Source organism: Talaromyces stipitatus, genomic scaffold, assembly GCF_000003125.1.
Source record: "Talaromyces stipitatus ATCC 10500 scf_1105507295555 genomic scaffold, whole genome shotgun sequence".
NCBI classification, from domain to species: Eukaryota; Fungi; Ascomycota; class Eurotiomycetes; order Eurotiales; family Trichocomaceae; genus Talaromyces; species Talaromyces stipitatus.
In genome coordinates, this window is record NW_002990116.1 from 3,981,934 (window position 1) to 3,997,141 (window position 15,208).

At 44.4% G+C, this 15,208-nt stretch overlaps 3 protein-coding genes across 5 annotated transcripts; all 3 read left to right on the forward strand.

Moving 5' to 3' along the window:
- Positions 1-981: 981 nt before the first annotated feature.
- Positions 982-3,143, forward strand: TSTA_125640 (uncharacterized protein; the record flags this gene model as incomplete). The annotated part of the gene is made up of 4 exons (XM_002482797.1): positions 982-1,394; positions 1,470-2,420; positions 2,483-2,630; positions 2,703-3,143. 4 exons carry the CDS (start codon positions 982-984, stop codon positions 3,141-3,143), a joined length of 1,953 nt encoding a protein of 650 aa, XP_002482842.1.
- Positions 3,144-6,818: 3,675 nt separating this feature from the next.
- Positions 6,819-8,691, forward strand: TSTA_125650 (uncharacterized protein; the record flags this gene model as incomplete). The annotated part of the gene is made up of 4 exons (XM_002482798.1): positions 6,819-7,217; positions 7,307-7,454; positions 7,537-7,690; positions 7,749-8,691. 4 exons carry the CDS (start codon positions 6,819-6,821, stop codon positions 8,689-8,691), a joined length of 1,644 nt encoding a protein of 547 aa, XP_002482843.1.
- Positions 8,692-12,780: 4,089 nt separating this feature from the next.
- Positions 12,781-15,118, forward strand: TSTA_125660 (succinate-semialdehyde dehydrogenase Uga2, putative). Of its 3 annotated transcripts, XM_002482799.1 has the most exons (4): positions 12,781-13,172; positions 13,240-13,327; positions 13,386-14,655; positions 14,712-15,118. In XM_002482799.1, the coding sequence occupies exons 1-4, from the start codon at positions 13,050-13,052 to the stop codon at positions 14,824-14,826; spliced, it is 1,596 nt and encodes a 531-aa protein (XP_002482844.1). In that variant the 5' UTR covers positions 12,781-13,049; the 3' UTR covers positions 14,827-15,118. The 3 variants fall into 3 exon arrangements, with proteins under 3 accessions (XP_002482844.1, XP_002482845.1, XP_002482846.1); XM_002482800.1 differs by having other exon boundaries at positions 13,386-15,118; XM_002482801.1 differs by lacking the exon at positions 12,781-13,172 and having other exon boundaries at positions 13,201-13,327.
- The last annotated feature ends 90 nt before the right edge of the window (positions 15,119-15,208 follow it).

The following is a 15,208-nucleotide window of genomic DNA, read 5'->3' on the forward strand; positions in this document are numbered from 1 at the left end:
AGCCACATTGTCACTTAACTAATATGTAACAGATCTGAAGCAAATAGACAAAGGGTGATATATTTTTTTGTATGCCAATCGGCTACTTATGGTAAGTTTAGGTATTCGACCGATAGCTTAAGAGATTTTCCGGTTCTTGAGTTTCTATAGGTCTGCCTTGTGTCAACGGTGACTGGATGCCAGATATTCATTGCCTGATGCGAGGTTTTAAATGCACCGATACTAGACTGCCTTGACTTGATTTGTCTCGTATGGTACCTTACCAAACCGCAGACTAGTCATGAGGACAGTTGCAACAAACCGATCACCTGTAATACAATAGGTATACGTGGTGCTCGCGCTCAGAAAAGTGACTCTCTTCAGATTTATCGTAAAAACTACGCAGTACAGATGCCAACCAGAAGATAATTTAAAAAAAAAAAATGACGAACTAGTCTATGTCATTGGTGCTACTACCACCGAGTATAATATAATGTTAGTAGTTATCATAGTTAGAAACAAGTTGAAAAGATAGATTATACTCGAACACTATACTGGAGAAAGTGCAGCCAAGTTCGGAGTTAGGGTTTGTATCAGTTCTACAGACAACCCGATCTGTAAGTTCCAGCCATTCACCACGTAAATGCTACCTAGGTCGAGTAGTCAGCTAAGTTCGATTATTTCTTAACAACGCGGTACATTTATTTCAACACGAGGTAGCAACATTCCTGTCAGAAGATGTCCCCGGTTAGCGAACGGGTGAAAATTAGCATAGATACGAAAGCAATTGGGGGCACTGGGATACTATAGTCTCATTCGTTAGAAGTTATTCGTAATGCTATAGGATGATAGTAGAGAGTTTTCACCAAGAGTGACAGGGGAATTTAACCTATCACTAAAGATACTGAGTATTGCACAAGAAAACCTTCCTCAAAAGGCCTGTTAATTCACCCTATCAACTATACATCTTTCCAGCTGGACTACTTTTATTTCTCTTTTGACATGAAGAGCATACTCTTTCAGTTGTTGGCAGCTACGATTGCTACCGCATCTTCTCTACCTGCCTTTTATAATGCATCAGGCGCTCCTCCATTCTTTCCAGGAGAAGATATCCAGCTCACTGAAGGAAGACTTACAAATGCATCACAAATTTTCCCAAATAGCAGTATCCATCGTTTGTTCGGATTCGGCCGAGAATCGAAAATCACAAATAACATTACTAGTTTCGGATGCAAACTGCTACCTGGCGATGCTGCTTGGCCGTCTCCCTCTACATGGGATATTTTCAACTTCCTCCTAGGAGGTAGTCTGATCAAAACAAATCCTCTAGCCGCTGTCTGCTATCCATTATGGCCTGAGTATTCCGCCCAGCGATGTAAAGAGGTCTCAGAGAAATGGTTAACGTCCGAGCTGCAGTAAGTTTCCTAGGTTTCCTGGTATAATAACGGCTCTACAGCATGATACTAACGTACTCTTTTAAATTCAAACAGATTAGCAAGCCCAGGAAGTGTTATGCAGCCTTTGTACGAGGGGCGGAGTTGCATGCCTCCCGGCTTCAATTATACCACCAGCTGTGAGATGGGTGCATATCCAACCTATGTTGTAAATGTGTCGACCGTGGCACAGATACAACTAGCTGTAAATTTTGCACGAAATGCTAATCTCCGGCTTGTAATCAAAAACACGGGTCACGACTTCCTTGCTAAATCTTCTGGCAAAGGTGCTCTTTCAATCTGGACTCACTACCTGACAGATAAGGCCTTTTATCCGGAATTCGAATCTGACGATGGATATACGGGTCCAGCTATTAAGGTGGGTGCTGGGGTACAAACTCGTGAAGCATATGAATATGCTAAAGCTCATGGAGTTACCGTTGTTGGTGGCGAGGACTACTCCGTGGGAATTGCTGGGGGCTTTACTCTCGGCGGAGGACATTCTCCCATGAGTAGTATGTATGGAATGGCTGCCGACCAAGTTCTTGCCATGCAAGTCGTACTTGCATCCGGACACTTTATTACCGCAACAGCAAAACAGAATCCTGATATCTTCTGGATGCTCCGCGGCGGAGGAGGCAGTACCATCGGAGTGGTGACATCCATGACAATCAAGGTTCATCCCAAGGTACAAATGACGACGGTTACTCTCAATTTTACCGCCGACAACGACGGGCCAGATGTCTTCTGGAAAGGTGTTCGTGCTTACTTCGACAATGTTGAAAGTTTGGTTGATAAGGGCACATATGCGTATTACTTCATTGGAGCTTCTGCCGATGAGCGCGGTACTACGGCGGCGGGAAATACTTCCTACTATTTCCAGATGCAGCCATTTGCAGCACCCAACAAGACTATCGAAGAGACAAAGGCACTTCTTAACCCTTGGTTTACTGCAATGGATGAATTCAACATCACATACACCCCTGTCTACTCTCATGCAGATAATTTGTCAGTGGCACCACAGAAGGATTTAATAAACTTGGTAGGAACGAATGCTAATTTTTATATAGCCATGATTCATGGGTTGTCGCTTTTCCGGAGGAAAAAGTCGGCCAGGATGTCGTTAAACTTGCATCGCGCCTCATGCCCCGATCCGTAATTCACGATACTACGCTTCGCAACCAGCTCGTGGACGCAATCCAGGACGCCATTGCTAAGGTGAGCTGAATGATATGATTCTTCTCATTTTGTTGTCTCAGGGTGTGTATGAAGTGAGATTAACTTCACTAGGGGTTTTTCACATCCGGCGTTCAGCTCAGTGGAACGGGAATTGCTGTCGAGCCACCAAGTACTTCAGCTGCCGCTGTCCTTCCCGCTTGGCGCACAACTCTAACTCAAACTACTGTGGGAGGGGAGTGGACCTTTCAGTCAGACTGGGGGACAGTGAAAGAGGTCTCATTGTCTCTAACATCCTGGATGGATGTTCTACGAGACCTCGCCCCTGATTCGGGTGCCTATTTGAACGAGGGCGATATCATTGAACCTAATCAAAGTGATGCATTCTATGGCAAGAATTATCCTCGGCTCTATGCTTTAAAGCAAAAGTATGATCCCACAGGTGTCTTTTTTGCTCTTACAGCAGTCGGATCAGAGGATTGGGAAGTGCAAGTTACTGATCCTTTGCCCTACTCATGGAATAACAATGGGAGACTGTGTCGACGGTGGAAGTAAAGTTCTAACGTTGTGCCTACCATGCGGCACAAGGAGGCAATTGTTTAAATCATGGCGTCAGACTGAGAATATTGGATTCGATAATATAACCTTGGAACGCTTAGAACGGCTTCAGAGATGAGAGGCGATATTAATCGCATAAAGATAGCTTCGAGTACGTATTTCAATTCTTGGCTTGATAGGATTACCTACAAATACGAAGCTAGGGCTTTCTGTAAGTTCGAATCCCTTACAAACACGTTGGTAGAACTACATCTTTCCACGGCTTCATCTATAATGGTTTCAGCTAGATGCAGCCACGTTGCACAACATCGCTGCACCTATGCAGCATATCGAAGTTTTGAAAATCCTGTTGATACATACCACATACCGTAACTTTCACTGACAGTTTACTATTGCAGCAATATTATTGGCTAGCGTAAAATTACTGAAAAGTTAATACGTAAGATTCAAAATAGTCCTACCTTCCTGATTAGGCAACTCAACAATGAGCCTCGTGAACAACATATACAGCCCTACCTTGATGTACATCCTTTACAAACTCACATCGATAGAGTCTCTATCGTACCTTACCTGAGTGGCGTACCATTCCATACAGATTACTTGGCAAACGAAGTCGGTGTAGGTTCAGCTAAACTCCTAGACCAGCTACCCCCTACGAAGATAGATGTTTTATACCTTCCTGATTAGGAAAGCACGAGGCATTGAGGGTATTAGCCCACTCCTATTTGTTTCCAAATTGACTGAATCGTTCAGATACTTGCGGACCATTAACCTCCGAAGTCGACTTACCGAAACGCTTATATTGTGGCTAGCTAACCGATACAGTATCGGGATCTAAGGCACAGTGAGTCAGTGACAGGTCCTGGGTGTTAACTACTATCCAGGATCAAGTTCACTCTTTATCTTACCATTTTTATGTAATACACTCTTTACAATTAGTCATCTAGACTGATTTGACTTCTACCCATGTCCGCTGGGTGGGTTATCCGGATGGTATGATTGCCACTCTTGCATCTTACCAACCTGGAACGACACATACAGCTCCATGGAGACATCTTCAAAACTTCATTCTCAACATAATTTAAGCTAGGGTCTACCATTTCATATCTTTGCGAGTCAGCGCTTCTCTCTCCATTTTCTCCACTGCACTCCCGCTTTCAAGGGATTCGATGGAAGCCCCGGACTCCACACACTCCCCCCACAACAAGAACAACCATTTTGTCCGAAATCCCAGAGATTTGCTTTATGCGATGGTGTTTACCATGCATTTCTGACGATTACACGCTTATCTAGGCATCGAGAGTCGAGACCACTTCGGATAACGCTCTTGGACGTCTAAGCCACCATTGGTCCGAGTGATCATCTATTTTTTATAGGAAAGTAAATGCAGAATCATACATTTCTTACAAGAACATTCTTGATCAATATGTCTAGAGCCGAGATAGATGTCGTAGCTGTACTTAATTGGGCGATATTAATCCTGCTTATTGAAGGATTGAGCCGGCTCCACCAACGCATGCCTATGTCTCGTAATGGTACTAAAGCAGAATGAGAAAAGCCTCCTCGAAATACTCACAGTGCATTCGTTTTGTATAAGCGCCTAAACGGACCTCATTCAGTATTTGAGAATGAAACTTCGCTTTCGATTATGGCAAAAGCTATGCTAAAGATGGTGCTCGAAGGCAGTTCAATTCAAATGGTTCAACGCCCCGGAACAGAAGAAAATACCCAGATCTAATAAGGGAGACAAATGTGGAGGCATGCCGTACGCTTCAAAATCCAGCGTGTTGCATGCTTCATCAAGTGCTGGGGTTGTATGGCTCTGGCCACCTAGATCACAAATCGATATACGCCAGAATCAAAGGCCTTGTTAGTGGGTCGATAATCTGTCCTATCCACTGTGGGCCATATTAATCTTAACTCCATCCATCCGGAGAGTGGATAAGTGATGATCAATGGGGGCCATTTCTTGTAACACTGGACGAATAACAGCGTCCGATTCAAAGTTCCCGGTCTGTACGAGACAAGTTTGTTCACAAAATATGTATGAGCTTCGCTGTAACATAACAGACTGGGTCCCGTTAAAGTTGTCTTACTTGAGAACACTATAGCATTTAGGACTAGAGCTTAATTAATATTTAGCAAAGCAGTAATCCACTGTGGATAATATCTCGTTCTCATAGAGGTTTGCAGTCCAGAAAGATGTCAACCAGTAGAATCCTACTTTCTTAGATGCGTGGGTATGCTTACTATGCTACGGTTATCTTTTAGCAAGCGAAAGATCTACCATCTGGGACAAGCAAGCCCGGCGTTCTAGGGGAAAGGATCACATGCATATGCGGTCTCACACATTTTTGCTACTTCTTTCTAAACTAGATCAACATGAAAAGGTCTCGTTCCATACTGCAGTCGTTTTCTTTTCGCGTCATAGTCTTTTTTTGCAAATCTGTTCGGGATTATTAGCAAAGGAAGGATATCTGATCAAAACGGAACGTTTAGGTACTGGAGACAGTGGCCTAGTTTATTCCGTGTGGCAAGCTTCCCGTCTTAGCTTATTGAGTGGCTTGCATTTTAATCCTATTTATAGGCGGTTGGACGGCTTGCGGAAATATACCATAGTAGGTTATGGCGACTTCACTTAAGTCCCCGTTCAGTCGCAGACAAAAACCGTTGGAAGTCCGCAAGGCAGTTTAGTAAGGCTGCGCTCTATACGAGGCGGATAGCACTGACGAAATTGATCCACTTATTTACGTACGTTCATTTTTCCATCCGCCGGCGTTCAATGCTAATGTGTAATGCTACTGGGTAAAGGTAAGAAGACACTATGGGCCTTACTCAGGTTTTGCAGATCTATGCTGGCGGGGTTTGTATTATGAAACTCATCGGATACTTACATCTTCCAAGGTTGTCATGGTTTACACAACTATGATTATCCCGGCTAATTCTTCATTCTGAAAGTAACCTCTCCATTATCAGAATCTTTAGAACTCCAAAGACCGCCTAATAGATTCCTTCAAAGTATGGATTTGTTGTGGGCATATTAGGCCTCAAAACGGGCCATTTTGTATGTGACAGAACGGTATCAGTATCCCAGTCGAAGCCCGGTGAGGATGCAGCTTCTAATTCGCTTTTATAAAAGACGCTAATTCCTGCATGTATAATCTGATGATACTACCCAATGCTTACTCATTTGCCAATTCGGGTTCATGGTAAGATACATCCAATTCTCGGAGCTATTTCATTTCCAGTTTGACTTACACCGTAGTTCCATTTACCGTGATGATACTGGGGAAATGGGGTTTCTGGTTCTGCACCTGATGTTTTACGTATCTGCTGTCTAAAAGAGAAAAGATAAGCTCATTCCCGCTAATTGCTGCAGATTGTGGGCATGACTGTCCTTGTCCAATTAATGGCCATTTCGTGACTTCCAGGGATGCCCATATACATATATATAGCCAACATATTCATCTGAGGGGTTGTGGAATAGCATTTATAATACATATGAAAAAGAGCTACTTCAATTTTCTTGTGCTTTCCTTTTCAACACTAGACCCAGAGTTTACTCTCTTGACGCAGGACCGACACCAAGAGACGATATTGAAAGATCTACATCTCATCATATGCTATCTCCTTGAGCCCAACCTTATTATCTCATATATACTACGAACCACGATGGCCTCCAAAGATGCCGGTAACCGCCCTCCCGAGCAGCGGAATACAAATTCAAACGAAGTAAAGCTACGACAGACTTGTGATGCCTGTCAAGCAATCAAAACAAAATGTTCTCGTGGAAAGCCATCATGTCAACGATGTCTGACGCAGAGCATTCCCTGTCACTATAGTGTCACTCGACGAATAGGCAGACCACGGCGTCTTGCACCAACTACTTCACCGCAATCACAACCGCAACCACTTTCTCAGGCAAGACAATCTAAGGATCAGGGTCCCATACTACCTCAGGAACCAAGCAACAATACTACTACATATGTCAGGCAGATGTCTAGCCATTTCTATGGTTCCGATTGGGGTGGGTTTGATGTCGATGCGGACAACGACCAAATGATTGCTGATGTAATTCTACGCCCTGTGTGACTTTTGAAAATTCCGGTCTCACTGAATCAGATTTACGTATAGTTACTAATCACCTGCGAATCTGATAGGATGACGACGCTCCCTCCAGTAGTGTCAATCAAGATAGAAGCCAGGCCAGTCATTCAATGACGCCTAGGATGACGCCGACTCCCAATGATAATATGGAAGCATCATTTATTCCAGCTCAAGGATTGGTATCCGAAATTGGTGATCAAGGTTGGTTTTCCTTTTTCCCCTTTCCGTCTTTCATTAGTTTATCTTTTACGAGTTGACATTGCTGACTAAAATCTCCCTAAAGATATGGACCTCTTTGATTCATGCTTTGAAAGTACGGAATTCTCAACGATGCCTAGCTCATCCCTGTCTTCTTCGGTGACAAACGACATTAGAATGCAAGTAAACCCAAATACACAGCAGAACCTAGACGATACAGATGTAGAAAAGCAGCGCAAGTAGGGTTCTCCCACTCAATATCCAGCAGTTTACACCGGTACTGATAACATCTCCCAGTTCATTAGAGATGACCTTCGGGCATAAAATCGAGCAGACTTGGCAATCCTTTATGCTAAGCAAGCAGGATGAGGACATTCCGTTTGGGTGGGAATTTCCAGGTGAGACTATACTACCAGCGCAGGGAAACTCATGCCGTTGCCTCGAATCTGCTCTCGGCATTACTTTGAGAATAAGAAAAGGCCATGCATTCACATACGCAGGCGCCTTGGACCTCGCCCTGGATACTGAAGCACAGCTGCGCGAGATTGTGCCAGTTGCTGTACATTGTGCTACATGTAAAGCGCAGCGGGGTGAAATCTTGAAGTTATTTTCCAATTCAGTGACGGACGTGGTAGACTTGCTTCAGCAATTGTGCAATATTGAGTTTGCCGATTGCGACGACTCACCAACATCATCATCTCGACAAATGAAATCGTCTATAGTTGATGGCCTGGACTGGGTACAGCCGCCAAATCTAAATGGGGCTCTTGGTCTCAATTCCCATGAACGCAATCTCTCAAGGTCCTCTGTGCACATGAACGGAAGTATGATAGGCAGTTTCAACAGCAGTGGTGCACAAAGAAGACTATCTACTTCAATCAACAATATACCAAGTGAACAACATCACCTAGCAAGAAATCTGAATATGAACTTGACAAACGTCGGCAGCGCTGATGTGGCTGATTGGCGCATTCTGGTCGGACGGCATATGATTGTTGGTGACGATAGAAAATTTATGCTGATGCATCTGTTGCGACGACGCCTCCGCGCGCTGTCAAACGTGTTAGAAGATCTGATTAGGGCAATGCAAGACTTACGCATGGCCCTAAGGCGCAAACGGTCGTTGATGGCGCTCGATAATGACTCGAATCTTGCTGCAGAAATGGATACCAGGGCCCCGTTGAAGGCCGCTTCGAAACTATACGATATTATCGACCACCTAGAAAAGATACAGATATAGTGGTTGGCATTGTGTGACCCGCATGTATTAGCTCTCAGCGGTATTTCTTTGATCTTTACACTGCGTTAGGGTGATTTGTGGAGTGTTCTGACTCCCGAGCAGGGCTCCTTCAGGTGCTGCATGGAGGAGCACCATTCATATGGAGTTAGCTTTTGCACCTGATTAACCGAAACAATAATATATTACTCTTTCAAGGCTGGATGAGCCAAGTTACGTTACCACAAAATACTTGAAGTTTCTACCAGCCGCAGGATACGGCCACCCCAAGAGAGGATAGAACTAAGATGACAGTCTGAATCATAAACCTGTGAATGAACATCACTAAAAATAAGCTTAAGACAACTAAACATGCTATTTATTTGAGGTAAGCTGTTACAGCTAATAAGTTTGTTGACAGTGCCGAAAAATAAGGAGACTATTTTATGTAAGACCCTATCATCGCCTTCGTAATGTGCTGGCTTGTTCTTATTGAACCAATTATAACCGGGTCACCAGGATGCTAGATAGCCAGTAGTGAAGAGATAGTTGCATTTCGCCAACAAGCTAGTAAGTCATAAATGACATGCACATACTCTATCCTGGCTATGAAAGCACGTGATTTTGTAAGACCTAATTCCGATGAATGGTACTCAAAATATGCCATCAAAGAAAGAGGTGGCAAAGAGTGAACAGAAAACAGGACTATTATTGGCACAGCATCTTATGAAAAGTGATAGACATATGGATCACTTTAGAAAGGATATAATCTATTATTTACGGAGAATCTACCTAGGCCGAGGTCAGATAATTAACTACTCGAATACATGCATACAAGACGGCTATGGTTTATCTTCACCAGTGTTGGAATTGAAAAGACTCTCCAGGGCAGAGTCAGGCATAATTAGAATACTAGATCATAATATAAGGAGCAGATTACATTCGAAGATATGGACAACACTAAATAAAACCGGAAGAAACCACAGCAACGCGGTATTAATAAATCTTCCAGAACGACCGAGGATTCTGTTCAAGAAGAGTCCTGATCAGAAATGGGTTGGCTATCATTGATGCTTCCAACATGGTAGCGAGAGAACAAGAGCGCCCAAGTAGGACCCCACCAAAGCAGAGTAGATAATATAAGAAAATAGTGATATGTACAAATGCAGAAGCCAAGCGCAACACACCATCGCAACATTTGAATATATGTAAGATATGTCTTCCGCTGAGTATAAAGTTAAATGGCCGGATTCCAATTTCCCTCCGTTCTTCTCCAGCAATGAGAAGCGATCACTGTACGTCTGGCCGACAGCTGTTCGAGTATTGGTCATATATGATTATGCATTGAGATGCAATACGGTCGTTCAAATGAAAAATAAAAACAAGTCCCTTATGGTCGTCGTTTTTTCGTTTCCGGGAGTCGTTTTTTAGGCGACATTCGGGAATTTCATATATATAATAGCGAAGACAGAAGCGCAGAGGGCGAAAAGTGAGCAGCTGAAATCAGCCGAGAGAAAGGCATCGATTCGACACTGTACAAGATGGAGAGTCTTCTCCATGTCGTAGGTACGCTCATGCGTAAGATGGGATAACCTGTGTATGATGCTGGTCCTCAGATTAGCATAACGTTTCTCGGTACACGTCAAAAAAAAATTCGAGTAGTTAGTCTCATAGTTTAACATACATCGCTCATCAATCCACAAGATCATCGTCCCGGCTGCATCCACGTGCAGCAACTTTAGAAGCATGAAATACCAGCATGATGGCACCAGTTATCACGGGCTTCGACGTCCCCAGGAGCATCCGGAATTTCGCGAGCTTCAACTTCGACGGGAGCCGCAGCAACGCCGAGGGCAAGAGCGGCTAGGAACAAGACGTGGAGCTTCATTTTGACTTGGTGAATCGGTAGAGATACAAATAGAAAAAAAAAAAAAGGTAAAGAGCCAAGACTTAGTATGTCCAAGATATGTAGGTAAGATATGATTGTACCTGCATCAGAAGAAGAAAGACCTAGCTAGCCAAGGCAAGGGCCTCAGCATCTTTTTATAGGCTGGAACGGCATACGTACATGGTTCAAAAGTCCAAAGAAACAATCAGAGAGGAGCAATTAATGGTGCCAATTGGCTTACAATAGGTTTCATCGTTTAAGCGAAGCAGAAGTGACGATAACGATGAGATCCCCATCGGTCCAGACCGAGTGATAATCTCGATTAATAGTCTGGTTCAGCGAGTCAGAACCTCGCTTGTCATAGCAGGTAAATGGTATATCTGAAGCAGTGAGCTGATCAAGTCTGGTAGGTTCAAAAGTTAGATAAGGTGGTTCGTTGAGCATCAATAGTGGTCTTCCGAGGGTGTGTCCCAAAATGGTAAGCAGGCCGCGCCTCATGATTTCCGTTTTGGTGTATCAATAGGCAAATATCGCGATTGAAGCGCCACTTTTCTTCATAAGCCCTTTCATGTCGAAACCAGTCTAGCTGTTCACTCAATAAGCCGTGTACTTAATATTTGAACAAAGATATTCCTCTTTTTTTTTGTTGTTGTTGTCGTTTGTCTATCAGGCTTTAGATTCTTTGTTTAATACATCTTCATCAATGTTCTATTAATTATTTCTTTGAAACTCGGTCCGTCTAATATTGAACACTTAGGGCTATTGCACTTCGGCACTGGCCTGCGGGTAGTGCTAGTACGATAGTATCCTCCGCGCGGCCGACCTCAGCGCAACCAGCAACCATAGCGTCTGGATCAACAGCCATGTGACATATTTCTTAACACACGCTTCGAAAAAAAAAAAAAAAAAAACTTCCAACTGATGTGCTTGGATAGCAGCTATTTGTCTGGGTGCGAGATGTCTGATGCCTAGTGAGTCCGGATGCTGCCCGGTTCGAATTAGTACCGAGCCCTTGATCTGGCACATGCCACCACGAATAAAGGCTCCTTCGCTGGGCGAAATCTAGCTGAGTGGAGTGATAAGAAAGCCAGAAATTCTAGATCGAATAATGTAATGGAGAGCTGAATCTGCGTATGAATAACTTTAATTGAACAGAGCATGGAATCCCCCAGATCAGCTTGCATCCTAACGTGGCCATTCATCCCATGAAAGAATGTTTCGAAGTAGCCCTCAGTCCACCCACCGTGCATGGCGCATAGCAGGTACTTTCAAGGTTCTGATCTCAAGTGGCCGACTTGTTCCACCGATGTTGCCTCTCGAGAAGCTGACAACATCTTGCTTAAGGCTGGGAAATGACAAGAGGCCTCGGTTCGTGCTGGAGATGACGGCTAATTAGCCCTATCGATGGCCAGACTTTGACATAACTCAAAGAAGCTTCCGGTTTTCTCGAGACTCTTCTGGTCTTCATTCCAGTAGTTGATCGCGTAACGGTCGTCGTAATACAAGCGATTTCACTACTTATTTTCCATAAGGGGTCACAATCACCATTCCACCGGCGAGTTGACAACCGTTAGCACACCTCTGGTTTTGGCGCAACTTCCTCCTACCCACGCAAACCATCCAGTCGTAAAAGTCTAACACTTTCTTTTTATCTGGGAAAAACTTACCGAATTTCAGCTATCACTTTCTTTATCTGGCCCCTTTTACAAGTCATTTACTCCCCCGATTTGAAGGAAGATGCTGGGTCTTCCTGTCACTCATCCACCACTGCATATTTCATGCTGCTTAAGCAGACTAACGACAGGAAGTCTGTTCAATTCCGATGAGTAAACATTGAGTTCCGCTCTATCAGAGTGTGCACTACCGCGGCATTGCACGGTTAGAAGATCTCCCAGTTCATTGGTTAAAACTACCGAAGAGAATTACGAGTGTGTCATTGGCCAGGAGCGCCGGACAGGCTTCACACCGAGCACATCCACGATAACAAAATTTCGCAAAGATGGCCGATAACGAACACTCTAACCGCGTTTTTACGTTGCTGCTCATTGTAGGACGAGGAAAAGGAAAGCGAAAGAAAATCATGACCCGGCACGTGACTTTCAATGACGTTGATAGCTCGGAGGGAACGAGCGAATCATCGTTGAAACCCTCGCCGCCAGAGCTCCTTCTCCATCTCGACCTGGCGAACATAATAACAACTTCTTCCATCTCAACTCTTTCTTGACACCAATTTCTTTTCTGTCAAGCTTCCTGCGATTCCTTCGGATATTCGACTGTGAAGGACACGATAAATCATCAATCAGTACCACCACTAGCTCTATCAGGCTCGGAACTGAACGGGCGCCAGCAGTTCCAACCTTGATTGCCTCGCTCAGCTGTCCGATTGGGCTGGATCGGCTGAATTCGTGAGGAGGGAGAGATACCCCTCACATATCATATTATCAGAGGAGTGTATTGGCTAGCCGCGCAACGTCAGAATTTTTTATAAATCACCATGGAACGAATCGTTCGACCGCTATCTCGACAATTGACCAGACAACGACTGCGATATCCCTTTTCCGTGCCTTCATCTCCTGTGATTCTGAGATTATACAGTATGGGTCACACAATTCCTCCTGTAAGTGATACCGCAACCGATAACATGGTTTAAATTCTCGGCTCATTGAATCACATATCGGGTGCAGTTGAAAGATAAATCGCTTTTCATCGAAAAGGCATATGTCAACGGCGAGTGGGTTGGTGCCGAGTCGGGAAAGACCTTTAACGTTCATGGTGAGGATGCTCAGTCCTTTCCGAAGATTAGGGTTGACAGTTTATTGACGGATAACAGATCCATCCGATGGCAAACTGATCGGTACTTGCCCTGAATTCACTGTTTCCGACACAGAAAAAGCTATTCAAGCTGCTACAGCCGCGTTCCCCAGCTTCCGCAAGACTCTAGCTCGAGAGCGTGCCCGCATGTTGCGAAGATGGTATCAATTAATGGTTGATAACGCCGATGACCTGGCAACACTGGTTACGTGGGAAAATGGCAAGCCCCTTGCTGATGCAAAGGGTGAGGTCATGTACGCAGCAAGCTTCTTCGAGTGGTTCAGTGAGGAAGCTCCTCGTATATACGGTGATACTATTCCATCGTCCGTTCCCGGAAATCGGATAATTACGCTGAGAGAACCTGTTGGTGTTTGTGGCCTCATTACTCCATGGAATTTCCCTGCGGCTATGATTACCCGTAAAATTGGACCTGCTTTGGCCGCTGGTTGTACTGTCGTGGCCAAGTCTCCCGGTGAGACTCCATTTACTGCTAATGCTCTCGCTGAGCTCGCCCACCGCGCCGGCATTCCCAAGGGTGTGGTGAATATTGTAACAGCAGATAAGAATGTCGCTGAGGTCGGAGAAATCCTCACCACGCACCCCGACATCCGCAAGGTATCTTTTACTGGATCCACGAACGTCGGTAAACTACTCATGAAGCAAGCGTCTTCGACTGTTAAGAAGGTTTCTTGGGAGCTCGGTGGCAATGCGCCTTTCATCGTTTTTGACGACACCAAAGATATTGATGCGGCCGTTGCAGGAGCTATCGCATCCAAGTTCCGCAGTTCAGGTCAGACCTGTGTCTGCGCCAACCGCATTTACGTACAGAAGAACATTTATGATGAGTTCGTTGCAAAGTTCACCGAAAAGGTGAAAGGCTTCAAGCTTGGTCCTGGATTTGAGGACGGAATCACACATGGACCTGTTATTCACTCTCGCGCAATCGACAAGGTTGAGCAACACGTCCGTGATGCAGAGTCCAAGGGTGCCAGAGTCACCGTAGGTGGAAAGCGGGCAACAGAGCTTGGTGACAATTTCTATCACCCTACTGTCTTAGCATATATGACCAAGGACATGCAGCTTGCTTCAGAGGAGACATTTGGTCCTGTTGCAGGTCTCTTCCCTTTTGAGACTGAAGAGGAAGTCATCAAACTTGCAAACAAGGCAGAAGTTGGACTGGCAGGCTATTTCTTCTCTAGTGACGTGAAGCGTTGCTTCCGAGTAGCCGAAGCATTGGAGGTTGGTATGGTTGGTATTAACACTGGACTTATCAGCGACGTTGCCTCCCCGTAAGTTTATTTTTTGCTGGCCCCTTGATTAGATCAAAGTTGCTAATGCTTTATAGATTCGGCGGAGTTAAGCAGAGTGGATTCGGCCGTGAGGGCAGCAAGTACGGCATTGAGGAGTTTATTGTCACGAAATCCGTCACCTTTGGAGGGATCACCGAGCCAGGATTGTAATTGATGACTTTTGAATTCTATCGAGCATTATGAGAAAAAGATGGGCCATTAGCACTAATGTTATATATCGTGAAATGGATAATGATAGGGAAAATGCAGAAAAACTTGTGGGACTTGGGAATTGCTCTTCAGGGTGGGCTGTTCCATCAAATTTTGCGATGAGCAATTTAAGAGGCATTGAATTTCTAGGTAGTAACTAGAGACAAATTTGTATTTAGCAATTTTTAAGAACGGATAAGGGTTGTCTTATCTTATCGGACATCGTGGGGACCTCTTGACGTGTCTTTCATGTGACTTTTTCTTCCTCCTATTTACACTTTTTTCATCTCCGTGACTCAACGTCTCAAGTATTTGTCAATTATATATAACCATTGGAAACAGA

Excerpts from the sequence above, each read along its gene's own strand:
- TSTA_125660 (XM_002482799.1), top strand. The coding sequence starts at position 13,050 with ATGGAACGAATCGTTCGACCGCTATCTCGACAATTGACCAGACAACGA. Across the intron at positions 13,328-13,385 it reads AAAGACCTTTAACGTTCATG|ATCCATCCGATGGCAAACTG; the intron begins GTGAGGATGCTC and ends GACGGATAACAG. Across the intron at positions 14,656-14,711 it reads ATCAGCGACGTTGCCTCCCC|ATTCGGCGGAGTTAAGCAGA; the intron begins GTAAGTTTATTT and ends AATGCTTTATAG.